Genomic DNA, 16453 nt, shown 5'->3' with positions numbered 1-16453 from the left:
CATGGTCACATTGCTTCCTCCTCTTCCGTGTCTGTGTCAAATCTCCCTCTGTCTCTCTTTTATAAGGGCACTTGTGAGTTCATTTAGAGCCCATCCAAATAATCCAACATTATCTCCCCATTTCAAAATCCTTAACTTAATCATATCAGCAAAGACTCTTTTTCCATTCCCTATAAGGTAAAATTTGCAGCGGGTATCAGGACCTGATATCTTTGGGCACCATTATGCAACCTATTACACTCTATCCTCTTGAATGAAGATACTCCATGTCCTCCTGCTTTTGGTCCTGGAGAGTTCCATTTCCTGCTCGAAACCAGGGCAACCCTCACTCTCATGCAACACTTTCTGGAGTCTTTGGTTATTGTGCCCAGCCTGAAGGTCTTTTCCTTAAACCACATTGCTGCATACTCTGACAATGTATGCCACAGATGAATTTGACTTGGAAATCACCCAGGTTTCTAGAATAATCATTGTGAGTTCATTTTTAAAACACATAAGATCTAGCTACTCTTCCAATTAATTCCCATTGCTCTCCTCTTCCATGGTATAACTTCTTTTGAGAGTTATTGGATATGCATTATATTTTCTCCATAAGTTCCCATGCCATCTTTGATCCATTATAATCTGACTCCCACCTCCACACTTTCACTGAAACTGCTCTTACTTTGGTCACCAATAACTAGTATGACCATATAAATCATCATCCAAATGAGGATATTTTGAAAGTGAAAGTAGATACTATACTATGCTAACTACTGTTCTAGACACTAACTACACTAGGGCATGATTCATAAACTGGGACTGTCCCAAGAAATAGTGGGCATGGTTATCCTTTCACGATTTCCATGTTGACAAATTCACACTATCTTTGTCTTATCCAGCATCTCACCAACTTTTTAACACAACTGAACCCTCCCTCCTTTTCCAATGCTTTTTTTCTCTCTTCTAATGCCATACCAATGCTTCTTCCTATTATTTTCCTCTAACAGGAAACTCCTGTATTTTTCCCCATTTTTTTCCTGTTACTGGCCATCCTTTCTAAGCCTGCTCATCTAGTTGCTCCTTTTTCACCCAATGTCTATGTTCTGGACTGTCTCAGGGTCAGTTTGAGCCCAACATTCTCTCTCCATCGAGTACATTTCTGTGACTTTAGATGTCATCTATATGCTGGCAACTTCTAAATTAATGTCTTCAGACCAGATCTTTCTTATGTGTTCCAGAATCAAGTATTCAACAACATTTTGATGTCTCTGCTTGGATATCATAGAAGTCCTTTAAAAATTATACTTTTTTTTCCTGTACATACCCATACCCAAAATTGTTTCATGTTACTACCAACTTAAAGGCTGTTCAAGCCAGAAACCCATCCCCATCTAATCCATTTGCAAATATGCTTGTTTCTACCTCTAAAACACATTTCACATGTACCCACTTCATCACCATTGAATCAGTCATCACACCTTTCCTGCAGCTTTTTTTCATTTTGGCTACTTAGAATTCTTTCTCTATACTATAGCCAGATTGATTTTTTAGTACACACACGTAACTGATATACTATTTTTCTAAGTATTAAATTAATAAAATTTCTATTCACTTTAAATTTTGATGCCCTGTGGCTTCATAACAATTGACTCAATGGTTTCAGTGCCTCAGAGGTAATGAAGGTATACTGATATAATATCCACATAGTGAAGGTTTCCAAGATATGACATAAGGAGGATTTTTGCCATACCTGAAAAGGAAGCAGAAAGTTTCTGTTGGACAAGACATGGTACATCAGTGGGCAGGGATATGCAAAGAGAAATGAAAATATTAAGAGGTCACGTCTAAGGATCCTGACACCCCTTTGTAGGGTAAAACCCTTGGATGAGGAGGCAAGGGATAATAGAAACCCTAGTAGATAGGGAGGGAAGGCAAAACCAGAGGACTCTTGTCCATTGTGGCTTATAGAATTCTTGGAAAAGGACATCTTAGAAGGCAGGGTATTGCTACAGAGGAAAATTATGGCTTGATGTGCTGGGTGGAGAGAGTACTGGTGGTAACACCTATATATGACAAGTAAGAAGTGCAGTTATTCCAGTACGCTCTCAGTGAGGCATTTGGGAGACATCTGAGTTGAGAGTCATTGAGTCTGCCATAGGATTGTGATGGGCAGGGGGAGGGAACTCTCAAATTGAGTTGCGTAGTGAATAATCTAGTGGGGGACCAGGTGGAAGACAAGGCTGAGACTCAGAGAATTAATAGTGCGAGAAAGAGCTCAGATTGGGCCAAGTCAGTGAGAGGAATTATGAGATCCTATTGTACTGAGAGAAAAGACCTTCAGTGTCTCCAGATGCAAACCTTGGCAGTAAAGGCCACTAGAGGTCCCAATGATAAGATGGAATAAGGGCTAATTCATTGGAAGTGGTGAGGATCCATATTTGATCAAGCATACCGTGAGAACATACATGCTTTCCCAGAAGCCATCTTGAAAAGAACTGGCAACGGTAGGGCCTTTGCAAAGAGAAATGCAGATGTGGCAGGCAGTTACAACTTTGAATTTCATGACTTTATCCGAAAAAGTAAAGTTAGCCAGCAAGTTTCTGTCAGCTAAACAGAGAGACTGCTTTCAATGGAAAAGAAACAGACTCCAGTCATTGACAAGATTGGGATTTATCTCACTACCCAGCAAGAATTGGGAATCAGGAGTAAGACAGCAGCAATTATAGACACTAAGGAGTGCTACATGATTTTGCACATCTGAGGTAGTGTGTACAATTTTTTTTAATCTTAGTACACATATATTATATCTTAACTCTCTTCTTCTTTGTGCCCTCAAATGGCTCCCATTTCCTTTGGAATCTAAACTCAGTAGTATACGTTAGAAGAAGCAGCATGATCTGGCCCAACTCCATACCCTAACCTCTTCATTCCATTCTTCCCTCTTGCTCAGTGAAGTGCAATGGCACTAACCCTCCGTCCGTTACTTGGATAAGCCAAGTTCTTTCCCAATCTGGGCCTTTGCTCAGCTTTTTCCTCCTTCTGGAATGTTCCATGTTCCCAATATTCCCTTGGATGACCGTTTTGTATCCTGTGGTTTCAGTTTCTGTTACCCCCATGAAGAAGTCTTGCCCTATATAAAATAAGTATCTCCATTCCCCATCAATAATTGTTAATAATCTCTAAAGATATAATATTTCGATACCACGATCTTAGTTTATAGCACTCATTACAATTATAATTATGGCACCAATCTGTTCTTTGTCTCCACAAGTAAATTATAAACTCCATGAGGGCAGAGATCATGTTCATGTTGATCACTGTTGTTTTTCCAGTACCAGCTCAGTCATTGGTACATAGTTAATATTCCACAGATATTTGTGAATGAAAGAAGAGAAAACTTCCATATTCGATGGTTCCTTACTAGTAACAGAATAAAATTAAATATCTTAGATCACCATTACATAACTTTCATTGACTTTGTAAATGTACTTCCTTTTTTCCCACAAACCATATACTCCAAAAAAAATAAAACACTTGAAATATTTATTAGTTCCAATTTTTGTCGTATAAATTCTTACTTTTGTATCTTTTCGCTCATATAACTTCTTTTATCTGAATAGTCCTTTTCTATCTCTAAAGATTTTAGTCTTATTTATTATTTAAAGCTCTACTCACATACCCCCTTCCCCACAAGGCTTCTATAAACCTTAGTTTGATGCTCTGTATTTTGATGGAATTTTGTCTTTATCTGTCTAAAGGTATCTAACAGTCTCATTTGAACTAGAGTCACATATATATATACGTATACAGATACATACATTTTTCTTTTCCGTGAGCATGTAAATGTTTATGATATATAGATTTATCCTTTAGTTTGTTGGTACCCTTAGCACTATACCTTACAGGTGAATAAAAGGCACTAAATAAATACCAGCTGCATATACTAAGAAAAGGAAAAAATATGTTTTAATAATATCATAATTTTGAAAACTTTTTTGTGTATCTACATGCATGCTACAAATCATACCTATAAAGTTAGAACCACAACCAAACCACAAATTTGCTATATTCCCATCTGTATTTTTTAAGATGTAATGTTTTAACATGAAAAGGTTCACAAATGTCAAGGGGAAAGATCGAGTGCAGAGATGGAAAGAACAGAAGTAGCATTCATTAATCTTTTGCCAAGTACTAGAAATTGTACTAGGGGCTTTATATACATGTCTAATTTAAATTTAAGCCTACAATATCCCAATGAAGTACATGTTCTAGTTAATTTTTTGAAACATTCTATTTAGGGAAGAAATAGGAACAATTCATGACAAATAAAGCATCACATCTAAAAAATTAAAATGCTACCATTGTCAAGAGAGTTCCACACCAAAGAACAGTTTTTGCTTCAATAAAAAGAACAGAAAAGTAGCTGAGGAAATCCTCCACAGATTCAAAGAATAGTACAAGAATTAAATCCTTAAGAAATATTAAGGAGGTGAAAAATTGTTCTACTAAAGGGTATTTTGTCAAACTCACATAGAAAGTTAGAATAGATATTAGCAAAGACAGGGAAATTAAAGGAGTGTCATTAATTTATAAAGAAGAATGTTAATTAAAACCTGAAAAGAATCTGGGAAAAATTACTTCTGTTATTTATTTCAAGAAATCTTTTGTACTGTTAATGAGAACATTTGGATTATCTCAGGAATAATTGCCTTAGTATTTATTGTATCAAATTATGAGTTTCTATAGCTAAGGAGAAGGAGAGAGATTAATCACAAATGAAAGGAAAAGGACACGGCAATATGGAAATAAGAAATTTCTAAATAAAAAAATAGCTTAAGCTTAGACTTAGGTAAATAGAAAGTAGAATAAAATCTAGGTGCTTTAAAAAAATATCTAGGATTCGACAATTACAGTGGTATCTGCAGAGCTGCCCCTTACACTCCATCCCGTTTTCCCACTATTATATCCATGACTCAGAAAAACTAGGTTAGAAGAAGGAGGAAGAGGAAGAGAAGGGGGAGAAGAAGAAGACATTATTACCGAAAAGCAGGACCTTTCTGCAGAATCCAGAAAGTTGTTTTCTCCACTAACTCTAAGGCCAATAAAATTTTAAGAATGCACAATAGATACCTCACAATTCTTGCCATCTTGCACTGAACTTATGCAAAATGATCTTCAGTTCATAAGTGCAAAGTTAATACCAACCCAAAATCCAGCACGTATCACTGGCTGCCTCAAAAAGCATCAAGCACATGGCAGTTTTTTATTCCTCTCTTGAATCTCTCTACAGCACATTCACCTGTTTACTACAAACTGTCAGAACAGGACTCAGCAGAAAGAGCAAGAGAGGAACTAACGAGCTTGGGTACATTTCTCATCTTACAGCACTGCAGGTAGAGGCAGAGAAGAGAGGAGATGGGGCATCAGTTTATTTTTGAGCTTTGCTCCTTTTCATATGCTTCCCTTGGCAGTCAGAGAGCCAGGTAGAGGAAAGGGAAGACACTCTATCGATGCAGCAGAGTTATACTAGATGAAAGCCGGTGAGATAGTGGGAACTTTGCAGGATAACTGACTAGCTGTGTCTCAGGGAAAAGTCTACAGAACACAAGGGGTCGTGAAATGAGGCTAGAAACAATTCAAATGCACAGAAGGTTGACACGCATTGATCTGAATAGATTTTCCTTCATTTCAGAGTAAATAAAAAAAGATACTTAAATCTAAACTAAAGAGAAGAATAGGCTAAAGTAATGAGACATAACAGGCTTATAGGATAACTCTTTTATAAAACCAGAAAGAGGTTCTTTCATAGAAAACTGGCATTTTTCAAATTATAAAGAAATATGAACTCTATGATACAGAATTGGAATGTAATGAAGAGAGAATAGGATGAGATAAAAAGAAAACATGATGAAATGTAGAAGAAGATGAATAAGAAAAGGAAAAATTACAAAGAAATTAAAAATGCAATTGCAGAATTAAAACCATTATTGGAGGCAGTAAAAGTCAGATTTAACTTTACAAAAGTAGAAGCAGTAATGTGACTAGAACTGAGAGGATGCAAATAATGTTTAGAGAAAAGAGTAATGCATGAAAAAAAATGAGGACGTGAAATGATAGGATGGAGATCAGGAAGTATGTTTAAGAATTATAGGCATACCTTTACAACACATTAAAATTATTAGAACAAACAAGTAATCAATGAATTGAAGAAAATTTTCATGAAAGAAAGGCAGTATCAATCTTTCTGGATTCAAGCTCTGGGTAGACCTCTCTGACCTCCCACTTTCTTTCAGACCTATTAAATTTCCTATATGCATGTTAATACGATTTGCTATCTACATTATAGCGTCATAGGGTATTTAAGAAAAGAGTATTTCATTCTTCAACCACTCCAAAATCCTTCCCATAAAAATATTTGCAATGGAGAGAGTAGTTAGTTTATCCCTTGGCCTTCTCCTCTTTAGGTGAGACACCAGTAATCCATTTTTTTTCCTTCAAATAACCAGTTTTCCATGGAGATAATCATCTCTGGTAGTCTTCTATGATAGCACAACATAATTTTGTAAGACATGATTACATAAATTGAATATGATAGTGTAATATGTGAGATAAAATAGACTGTGGTAAATAATGTTGCTTCTATTTCTTGCATATCAAACTCCTTTAACATTTTGGTGTTAATATATTTTTATTTCAGGAGTCACAGAATAAATATCAGCATTTATAGGAGATGGTTCTGGAATATCCTTATTTGGAGATTTTTAAAAACTGTGGTAAAATATACATAACATAAAACTTACCGTTTTAACCATTTTTAAGCGTACAGCGCAGTTCAGTAGCATTAAGTACATTCATGTTGTTGTGCTGCCATCACCACCATCCACATGCAGAACTTTTTTCATCTTCCAAAACTGAAACTCTGTAGCTGTTAAGTAATGACTCCCTATTCTCCTATCTTCCCTGCCCCTGGCAACCACCATTCTACTTTCTGTCTCTATGAATTTGACTACTCTAGGTACCTCATATAAGTGGAATCATACATTATTTGTTCTTTTGTAATGAGCTTATTTCACTTAGCATAATGTCCTCAAGGTTCATCCATTCTGTAGCATGTGTCAGAGCGTCCTTTTTTAAGGCTGAATAATATTGCATTGTATGTATATACCACATTTTGTTTATTCATTCATCTATTGATGAATACTGGGGATGCTTTCATCTTTTGGCTATTGTGAATAATGTTGCTATGAACATGAGTATCTAAATATCTGTTCAAGTCCCTGCTTTCAATTCTTTCCAGTATATACCCAGAAGCAGATTTGTTGGATCATATGGCAATGTATGTTTAATTTTTCGAGGAACCATAATACTATTTTTCACAGTGGCTGTACTAGTTTACTTTCCCACTTGCAATGCACATGGGTTCCAATTTCTCCAGATCCTTGGCAATCTTAAACACAACTTTTTTCTCTAGGTAGAATGATTATGAGTTGAAGAAGATGGGAAGAGCTAGAAGACCTTTAAAGCCCTATCTTGTCATCTATGATGCATTGCCTTCAAAATAACTTATTGAGTAGTTCTCTACTTGCCCCAAAAAGTTAATAAAACTTTTATTAATACATGACTTTCTCTTAAAGAACAGAATACGTATCCAACTTAATCTTTCAATACTCATAGCAATATATTGTTCAACGCATATGTGTCCCCATGTTCTGCTGTCAATATTGTAAGAATGAAATATCTGGAGGGTAGAGAGAGCATTACACTATTTGGTGTTGGTGTGTTGCAATGGGAACAAAGATGGAAGGATCTTGTCTTGAGTTAATTCCTCAAAAATACACTCTGACATGAAGATTTGCGTAAAAGTGATATATTGTGACGTGCTCCTGGGAGAAACCATTAGAGGAACGGAGGAAGAGGGAAAGAGAAAGGAGATGAGCCAAACAAGGGTACGATGTCTAGGGTGCAATATTGTGAAGCAGTCTCTCTCCACAGAGAGTTGCTTTGGTTCAATCCTGCAGGGGAACTCCAGCGATAAGTTGGGTTACAGCTCAGAGTTGTCTCAATCAGGGGCAAAGAACTGGAGTATTTATCAGCTATTGGTAAGGCTGATCAGGTGCTCCCAGCTCTCCTGTGCATGCAGCCTGAGGCAGCCCTCCAACAAAAAGACATGAGTATTGGCTGTTGGGATTGAAAGCACACCAGGCATGTGCATGAAAACAGTATAAGGAGCCAAGGGGATATGGCAGGGTACCAACAGCGTCAAAAAAGGCCATATGTATCCTGAGGATAAGAATACACAGGCAGGGATTAGGGTCAGGAGCATTTAGTGTCAGTCATTTAATATAAATACAAGCAAAGAAACAACTTTGTATCAAAACTTTATTTATTAAACAAAAAATGCACCATCGGAATAACATTTCTATAAAAAATGAATATGAGACTGTTCTACGTGATTACAAAACCCCTTTTTCCTCGTGTTATAGTATACAAGATCGTGTGTAGAAACAGTCATTGTTTTAAACGATAAGCAAGTTTCCTTTCTCATAGAACAAGATTTACACTTAAATATTGCAATCGCTAGTCTAATTTGGTTAACAAGGCTAGAGTCTGACAATTTAAAGAAAGTCTTTGTAGGCTCAAAATACCTTTTTTTTAAGGTGTTTTGTAGCAACAAAAAATTTCTTTCTCCACTAAGGCTAGTTAAAGCTGTAGTATACCCATTTCTACCAAATAAACCTATCACTAGCACACCAACAAGTTTTTTGAATTGCAAAGCCCTTTGAGAGAATAAGTAGCATTGATCTGCAAATGCTATCAGAATATTTTAGGTTTGGTGTTATCTTTTTTGAATGACCCTGGAAAGAGAGAAGGCGGTAATGATGAAACTTCAGTGGAGGCTTTGCCTAGACGTATCCTCATACTCAGAAATGGACAATTCATTTCCAAAGTGGTCCCTCTGAGATATGGAACACTGCAGCTTTAACAGCCGTATCTAGATTCCCAACCGGATCTCCCTTTTTATCATAAATTATCCAAAAAGAAGCCACTCTAAATAATAAATTAAATATTACTTATAAAAAGTACACCCCATACCCCCCCACCCATCCCCCAAACAAGCTGACAATCCACAAAGTTCAGAATTGTCAGGTTTACCCTACAATAATAAAAAACAGCATTTTTCCTCCTCCTCAACATCCCTTTCTTGCATCTGAAAATACACTTTCAGCACACAGTGAGATCCCTTGGCCCATGAGGCTGTGTTTACGATATCTTGCAGAGTTTTGCTGTTGCTCTCCAACCAACAAAAAATTATAGAATGACAATGTACAAAGGCTCTCTACTGAGAGCAGGAGAAGAACTCCTTCAGAGAGTGCGACTAGAAGCCCGCCAGGTGAATGTCATCCATAAAGGCAGTGGAGAGCCCGGAAGTAATATTCGTTTGCTGATACGGGCGTGGTATTTGGTCTCCTGTATAACCTCACTGACCAGGAAATATTCAGGCATTTCTTTTCAGAATGAGTACCTTTTAGAAGTAGATATTTGGATAGTAAGGTACATCGAGGCGTGGGAGTATATATTTTTCAATGGAATGGAATATCATACAAAATATCCATGATTTTCCAAAGTATCCAATTTAATTTAAAACATTGGAATCAAGTGAAAAGCTTGTCTGTATAATATTACATTGATTTCTGAAAAGCGATTAACAAAAGAAAGAGATTGTAGATTTGAATGTACAACCACTTCTGCTGCTTTAGAATGTTGTGGGCTGTGTATTGTGTACATGGTTATGAGCAGGCTAGGAGACTAACCTCTGGCCTCAGGATGTTCTGTGGTTGCATGAAGTAAACTGGTTGGGGGAGGGAAAGCAAACTTGCTCCACATCTATTTTAAAGTTCAGATGATTTTGTTTTCTATAAACACACCTAAAACTAGGGAATTTTTCTGTTTTTCTCTCTCTCATGGACTAGAAATGGACATTCTAAAGCTATAAGAAGTCTGAATCTGGGATACAATTTTATCTAAAATGGTAAGGTGATCTCTTTAGAGGTGACCTTTTTTTGTATGAATTATACTCCAGCTGCTATATATGAGGCACTCTTAAATTTGGAGACGACCGAATGATGTTTCTTTAAACAAAGTCAACAGACAGATGTTTCAAAAGGATGGATCAGAATGAGCAACCATCTTCAAGCACACACTATGAAGCCTTCCAGAAAGACCTGTACTTAGAGATTCTTTATTGGAAAAGCCAATGAGTGCCAAACTTTACAGTTTCCAAATATTGCCTGGAATGACACTCTCATGCTAGGCAGCTCTCCTTTCGTAGCTCTTACCAAGGCAGAGGACTGAACATACATGTCATTTTGAACAAGTCTTATTTGAAGAGAGTAATATTATATCCAACCCCTATAAGAAGCCTTAATAAATTTACCTCTTATATCCCTAGCTTGATATGTTCTTTTTTTTTTCAGATTTTTTAACTGAGTGTGCATTTTATAATACCCAAATGTCAAGTTCCATTATTGAAATATTTTAGAAGCTTATAGTTCTGTTCTACAAAGAGGTAGCTATGACTGGTTTCGTATTGGATGTGACTCACTAAGAAATATTTCACTTTTGGCTAGGGCATCCTCCAAATATGCTGTATGCATTTTGAGCTATCTGCATTTTTGTGAGTTTAACAAATGCAGAAATTTCTAGAGGAAAGAAAATAGCTTTCTTATCAGTATGAAATACAAAAGAAAAACACTGAATTTTTTCAAGAGGAGGCTCTTGCCTGACAGTTCAGCACAGTGCAGGAGAGGCCTGAGCATGCTATGCCAAGTTTTATTTTCTTCTTTTTCAGGAAGAAATGAGTCCTGGCAGCAGAGCTGCTGGTTTGCTGTCAAGCATGGCGCTATGGGAGTCAGAGAGATTTATGAGCTTAAAGAGCCTGTATGTCATGAACCAGACTCAGAATAGGAACAAAATAGAGGCTATCTTGCAGTATTCACAGATTGCTTCTTGCCAAGAGATCAGGAGACTGGGAGATTAAAAAGTTACCTGAAAACTTGGGCAGGCAGTTGTATACATATGTGAACTATCGGAGAGAGTAGGGAGCAGAGTTGTGGTAAAGTCACTGCATATTAAAACCATTGGGTATATCACACAAGAGTCTCTTGAGAGAATTTCAAGAGCATGCAGCAGAAACATATCTCTCACTGGAAACAAATAATTATATTTTCATGTATTTTAAACATTTTATTTCCTAAGGTCATTGACTTTGACTAGAGGCATCTAGAATTTTGTGACAATGCTAGTTCTCTTGATTGTCCAGCTATAGTCTACAGATTGAAGATGAGACTCAACCCCTGAAATGTGAGATTTGCAGTCCATTCCAAACTGAGCACTCAGGATGACCTTCCTTGGATGTCAATTGCCTTCAGAGAATGTTCCTTGTTTGTGAGTATTGAAAAGAAGAAGCCATTGTAGGATCTCAAGAAGGTAAAGCTAGCCTAATGTATATTTTCTTTTCTGAAGTAATAGATTATTTCTGCAAGATTCAACATTATGTTAGGAAATGCCTTGTTCCAGGTCAGTGGAGAGTTGTCTACCTAAGCGCCCAGATGTTTTACAAGACCAACCTGCTCCATAGAATAACATCACATAGCTCTTCGGGAGGACTTTAGGAAAATCTTAGTAAATTGAACATGCACTCTTGTTGAAGGAATAATTTCACAAATGGACCAGATTTTCTAATGAACCATTTGAACAAGCCCTCTCTTTGACATCAGATTTCCTTCCCGACATAAAACTGTAAAAAAATAACCTGAATTATTACTTCTGTTACAGTGCCATTTTGCTCAAAATATTTCATTCAGAGATTCATATATAATTACCCACCTAATAAAAGGAGCTATTAGGTTGTAAAGATCCTATCCCTTCCATGCTCTTTTAAAATGATGGCCTACTCAAGCTTGAAATCAAAGGCAGAGCTGAAAGGAATAATTCAGTTAAAACTCGCTTACTGGATTTTCAAGTTGCCTAACTGATAAATATGCAAACTAGCTTCCTTTTGGCAATTCAGCTGCATAAACAGGGATTAACTCCAAATGCAGCTGAGAATTTAGAAACTAAAATGATGCACACAGAATGTTCTTAATTTCACCCAGTTCCAAGCTGTAAATAAACATGGCAATAGAAGCTTAAAATTCTAGCTCACAATGAAGATGCAGCTTTGAAACGCATCCGCTGGATTAATGATGTGTCAGAAGTGTCAAGAGATGACTTCTCTCTGCTCCTCTCTGACTCTGGGCAAGCAATGGTGTAGAAGGTTCTTTAGACAACAGGGCTTGGTGGTTGCCACCTACCAATACTGCCCTGAGTCAGTGAGGACCCTGTTGGCGGAAGTGACATGACTCAAGAGAAGGTACTGTCTGAAACTGCCTTCTATTTTCCTTCCCTTCCTCAGGGCCTGTTCTCAGGGAGTCTGTCATATCTGCAGAGGGTTACAGGGATGTTGGGTAAGAGGCCATGGGATGTATGGAGCTGGCCACCTCATCCAAGGCTGGCTGCCAAGGAGAAATCAGGGAGGGACAGGGCAGAGGGGGAAACTCTTCCGGCCAGACTCCTGAGGAAGACGGCCTTGGTGAAGCTTTGAAACGTCATCACAGTGTGGTATGGCACAAAAGCCACCCAAATTGAAAAATGTCCTATTACAAGCTTAAGCACATAAATACTGTGTGTCTGAGAAGATTGCATATTGTATCCTCTTTCAGGAAATGGACTGCTGCTGGCAGGATGCCACTGGTTGCAGATTGTTATGTTCCTGTTCTCCAGTCATAAATGTTAACCAAGGGTGAATTTATAAATACTTGCTAAAATGGGTGAATTTCACAGCCACTTGCTAATATCCACCACTTGTGCAGGATGAATGACTGAGTTACAAAACATAAGCATTCGCTACCTCTTGTTTGTTATTTACTTTTTGTGCTGTCAGGAAAACATCCAATCCTTTGGTGCTATGTAGTGAGAGAATTCCCATGGGTGCTTTGTACTTTGAAGTTGAAAACAAAATAGTGAGCTTGTACTGATTTGCCATGGCATGGTACAGGCTTAAATGATGCACTTACATTTTGTAAGACTAGACCTATACATAGCGAAAATGACAGACCACGATGAAGGTAAACATAAGCATTAGTTATGACAGTGTGATCACTGCAGCGGCAAAGACCCAGGACTATTCTAGCAGCTTCAGGTTTGACATTGCAGTGAAGATGTATCTTTGCTTTCGTTTAGAGACCACATAGTCATCATTTTTAAATTCCTGATGCCTATGAAAGAAGGGATGCTTATTCCTTCTGAACTGCTTCAGGATCTTCCATAACTGAGTGGTCCTTAAGGGTGACCTGTACACTGGTTAGATTTCTTGGACACAGGTGTGCTGTTTATAGGTAATTAGTATGCTGCAGAGTTCCTGGAAAATTCACCTCATCAATGGAACAATACATGTTAAAAGGCCGAGCCTGTGATGGCGTTAAGTTGCTTCATTAGCCCTTCCAAACTTGCCATTTGTTCACTCAGATCATCCTGTTCATACACCTACAGAGAGAACGAGAGCAAAGAGTTACTACAGGTGAATATCCATACATTCCTTTGATGAAGACAGGGGCCATGTCTAGTTGGTTCACTCTGTATTCTCAAGCATGACACAGTGGCCCATAGACAGGGGCTGTGCTCCGAATATAATCATTGAATGAAGATGCTAGTAATAAAAGAGGTAGTGATGAATGACTGCATACTGTTTCAATGACTTCATCCTCGTGATGAGGAAAAGGCTTTGGAGTCAAACAGATCTTGTTTCAAATCAAGTTCTGCCAATCACTAGCTGTGTGGACTTGGAGAAGTTAGTGAACTTCTCTGATGTATAGTTCTCCTCAGTTATAAAATGATGATGACGAAATCTATTTCATAGGCTATTCTGAGCTTCCTGTGACATATTTAGTGCCTATCACAGTGTCTAGCACACAGTGCACCTTCAATACGTTAGCTCCTTTTTCTTTTCCTACATCACCCATCAGAATATAAACAGAATTTACATCACCAGTTTTCTTTTCTTTGTAACGCAACATAGGCACATTTTTGTATCAAAATGGAAGGTCGATGGGCTTTGCTTTGACCAATGACAGATCTGAGGATTATGACTTTAGTTTGTGTATGGAAACAAAATTATCATCCCAAATCAGAATTGCCTCTATGCGTAGTTATGAAGGTAACCTTACAGCACAATCTGATCTTGGATAAAATGAAGAGGCTGAACTGCAGAAGTCTTGATGAACACACTCCCTATAACTCTCACTCACTGTGTGAGCCACCAGAATCATGTCATTGGTAATACTGGATTACTAGGTATCACAGATTCCCTTCACTAGCCTCAGTGATTCTTATTCAGTAGGTCTAGGTAAGGCTAGAATCTCTTTTTTCTTTTAAAGCTTCCTAGGTAATTTTGACGGTCAGTCAGTGAGGGGAACAAGAGGAAGAGTACCAAGACTGTGCTGTTGATTTGAATCCTGCTTCTGTTTTTGAGTCTGTCTCCTTATTTGTTAATAAGAGTAGCAAGCTTGCCTCACTGGGTAGTTGGGAGGATTCAACAAATCAGTGTTGGTGAGCAGCAAGTGCTCAAAAAATGTTAGTTTCTTTTTTTCCTTTCTCAACATACCCTTTGTATGTTACATACGGTAACATACCGTTACATACGGTAAACCTGCCATACTTGATTATTCTTGGGTAGCCCCTTCACTTGATTAAGTTATTGAACCAAGGAGGCCTGAGTCATGATTTCTAGCTCTGCATAGGCCAGGAAGCACTACTCAGTACCGTGGTCAGAATGTATATCTAATCCTGACAAATAAGTACCCTTGATCCCAAGAGAACACTGGTGGGGATTATATGGGGCGATAGGCACAAACTCACTCCAGCCGCTAGAGAAACAGCTCAAAATGCATGGTACTAAACATATTGGAAACGGTCCTTCTTATAGGAAACTCAACATGCTAATGAATGATTTGGTCATGTACTACATAATTTTCAGAGTTTAACAGGGATTGAAAAGTAGCCAGTTTGGCTCAAAAGACTGCTTTACATGTGAGGAGGGAGGTTGAAACGAGGTGATTAGTTGGTAACTCCTTTCCCAAAATGTTGTCTTAGTTGACTGGGTTGTTTTGATTGAATTATCTAGAGCTCATTGTCCAATACAGTAACCACCAGCCACGTGTAGCTATTGGATTTTTGAAATGTGGCTATCTGAATTGTGATCTGTTGTACATATAACATACACACTGGATTCTAAACGCTTAGTACAAAAAGTATAAAATACCTTATTAACAATTTTTTATATTTATTGCATGTTGAAATGATGATATTTTGGAAATATTGGGTTAGATAAAAGGTAGTGTTCAAGTTCATCTCACCTATTTATTTTTACATCTTTTAATGTGGTTCCTAGATAATTTAAAATTACACATGAGGTTCACATTATATTTCTATAGGATAGTGCTGATCTAGACCACATTTCTCTATTTCTCTTAATATATATTTCTTACTGCTGTTAATATTATACCTTTGGCTGTCACTCTTTAAAATCAACTTTAAATGCAAAAATGGCCCACCTGCCATGATTCTTTGTGAGATGAGATAATTACATAAATTTAGGGGTTTGATCTGATTTGAGATATGGCCAACAACCCTGAGATTACACAAATATTGCTGTTAACAGCTACATCCTGACAAAGTAGTGCATTAGATTCTTATAAATTTGAATCTTTTTTAAGCACTCAAAAATTATGTTACTTATATAACATACTTCTGCCAAACATTCACACACACACACACACACGTATATCCAGACTCCTTGGTTTCCCACGTAGTTAAAATATTTTATTAGTTGTCGTACTGAAAACAATAAAAGTCAAGAAAAAATTATTGTTCATTCAAATGAGATGATTCTGATCTGTTTTTTTAATCTTTTTTTCCCTTTCCAGTACTCTGATTTTTAAAGGTATCTGATATGTTAGTTCCTTGGCCTTCTTTTAAATGTTTTCTCTTGAATTTTATTCAGAACCACCTAGAATTTTCTAAACCTCTGCCTTTAGGCAACGTCTTTTTAAATCTCCTTTACAGTGAATTTTTTGGGGAAATGTTGCTCTCCCAAAATCTAGATTTTTTTTTTAATCTCCTTTGATTTTCTTTCTGAGTCTTTTATATGATAACTTTTTAGCTTCTTCCCTTAGTAAACTTTCTCTCATTAAATCAGCTTTCTCCTCTTATTTTCTAAATATGTCAGTTCCTTCTCTTTTTTTGGTCTTAAATTCCTTCCTTCATTTCTCTTCGTTTTGTATCTTCTTCTTCTCAATTCTATATTTCCAGGCTATTTTATGATTTTAGAGTGACATGTATGATAACTTCATAAAACCCCTCAGAGTATAGCTTT

At 37.2% G+C, this 16453-nt stretch overlaps 1 protein-coding gene and 1 long non-coding RNA gene across 2 annotated transcripts in view; one reads left to right on the top strand and one right to left on the bottom strand.

Annotated features, from left to right (window-relative positions):
- LOC131415429 (uncharacterized) overlaps positions 1 to 7598 on the top strand; it is a 54219-nt gene extending 46621 nt beyond the window's left edge. Inside the window, exon 3 of the long non-coding RNA XR_009222453.1 lies at positions 7454 to 7598. This is a non-coding gene — a long non-coding RNA (uncharacterized LOC131415429). The remainder of the gene's footprint in view (positions 1 to 7453) is intronic.
- A 2036-nt stretch (positions 7599 to 9634) lies between these two features.
- DCC (DCC netrin 1 receptor) overlaps positions 9635 to 16453 on the bottom strand; it is a 1099744-nt gene continuing 1092925 nt past the window's right edge. Inside the window, exon 29 of the mRNA XM_058557158.1 lies at positions 9635 to 13566. Coding sequence (XP_058413141.1) covers positions 13477 to 13566 — 90 coding nt within the window. The 3' untranslated portion in view covers positions 9635 to 13476. The remainder of the gene's footprint in view (positions 13567 to 16453) is intronic.

Source organism: Diceros bicornis, chromosome 16 (assembly GCF_020826845.1).
Source record: "Diceros bicornis minor isolate mBicDic1 chromosome 16, mDicBic1.mat.cur, whole genome shotgun sequence".
NCBI lineage: Eukaryota > Metazoa > Chordata > Mammalia > Perissodactyla > Rhinocerotidae > Diceros > Diceros bicornis.
The sequence above is the reverse complement of the archived record's forward strand: the minus strand, read 5'-3'. Positions and strand labels throughout refer to the sequence as shown.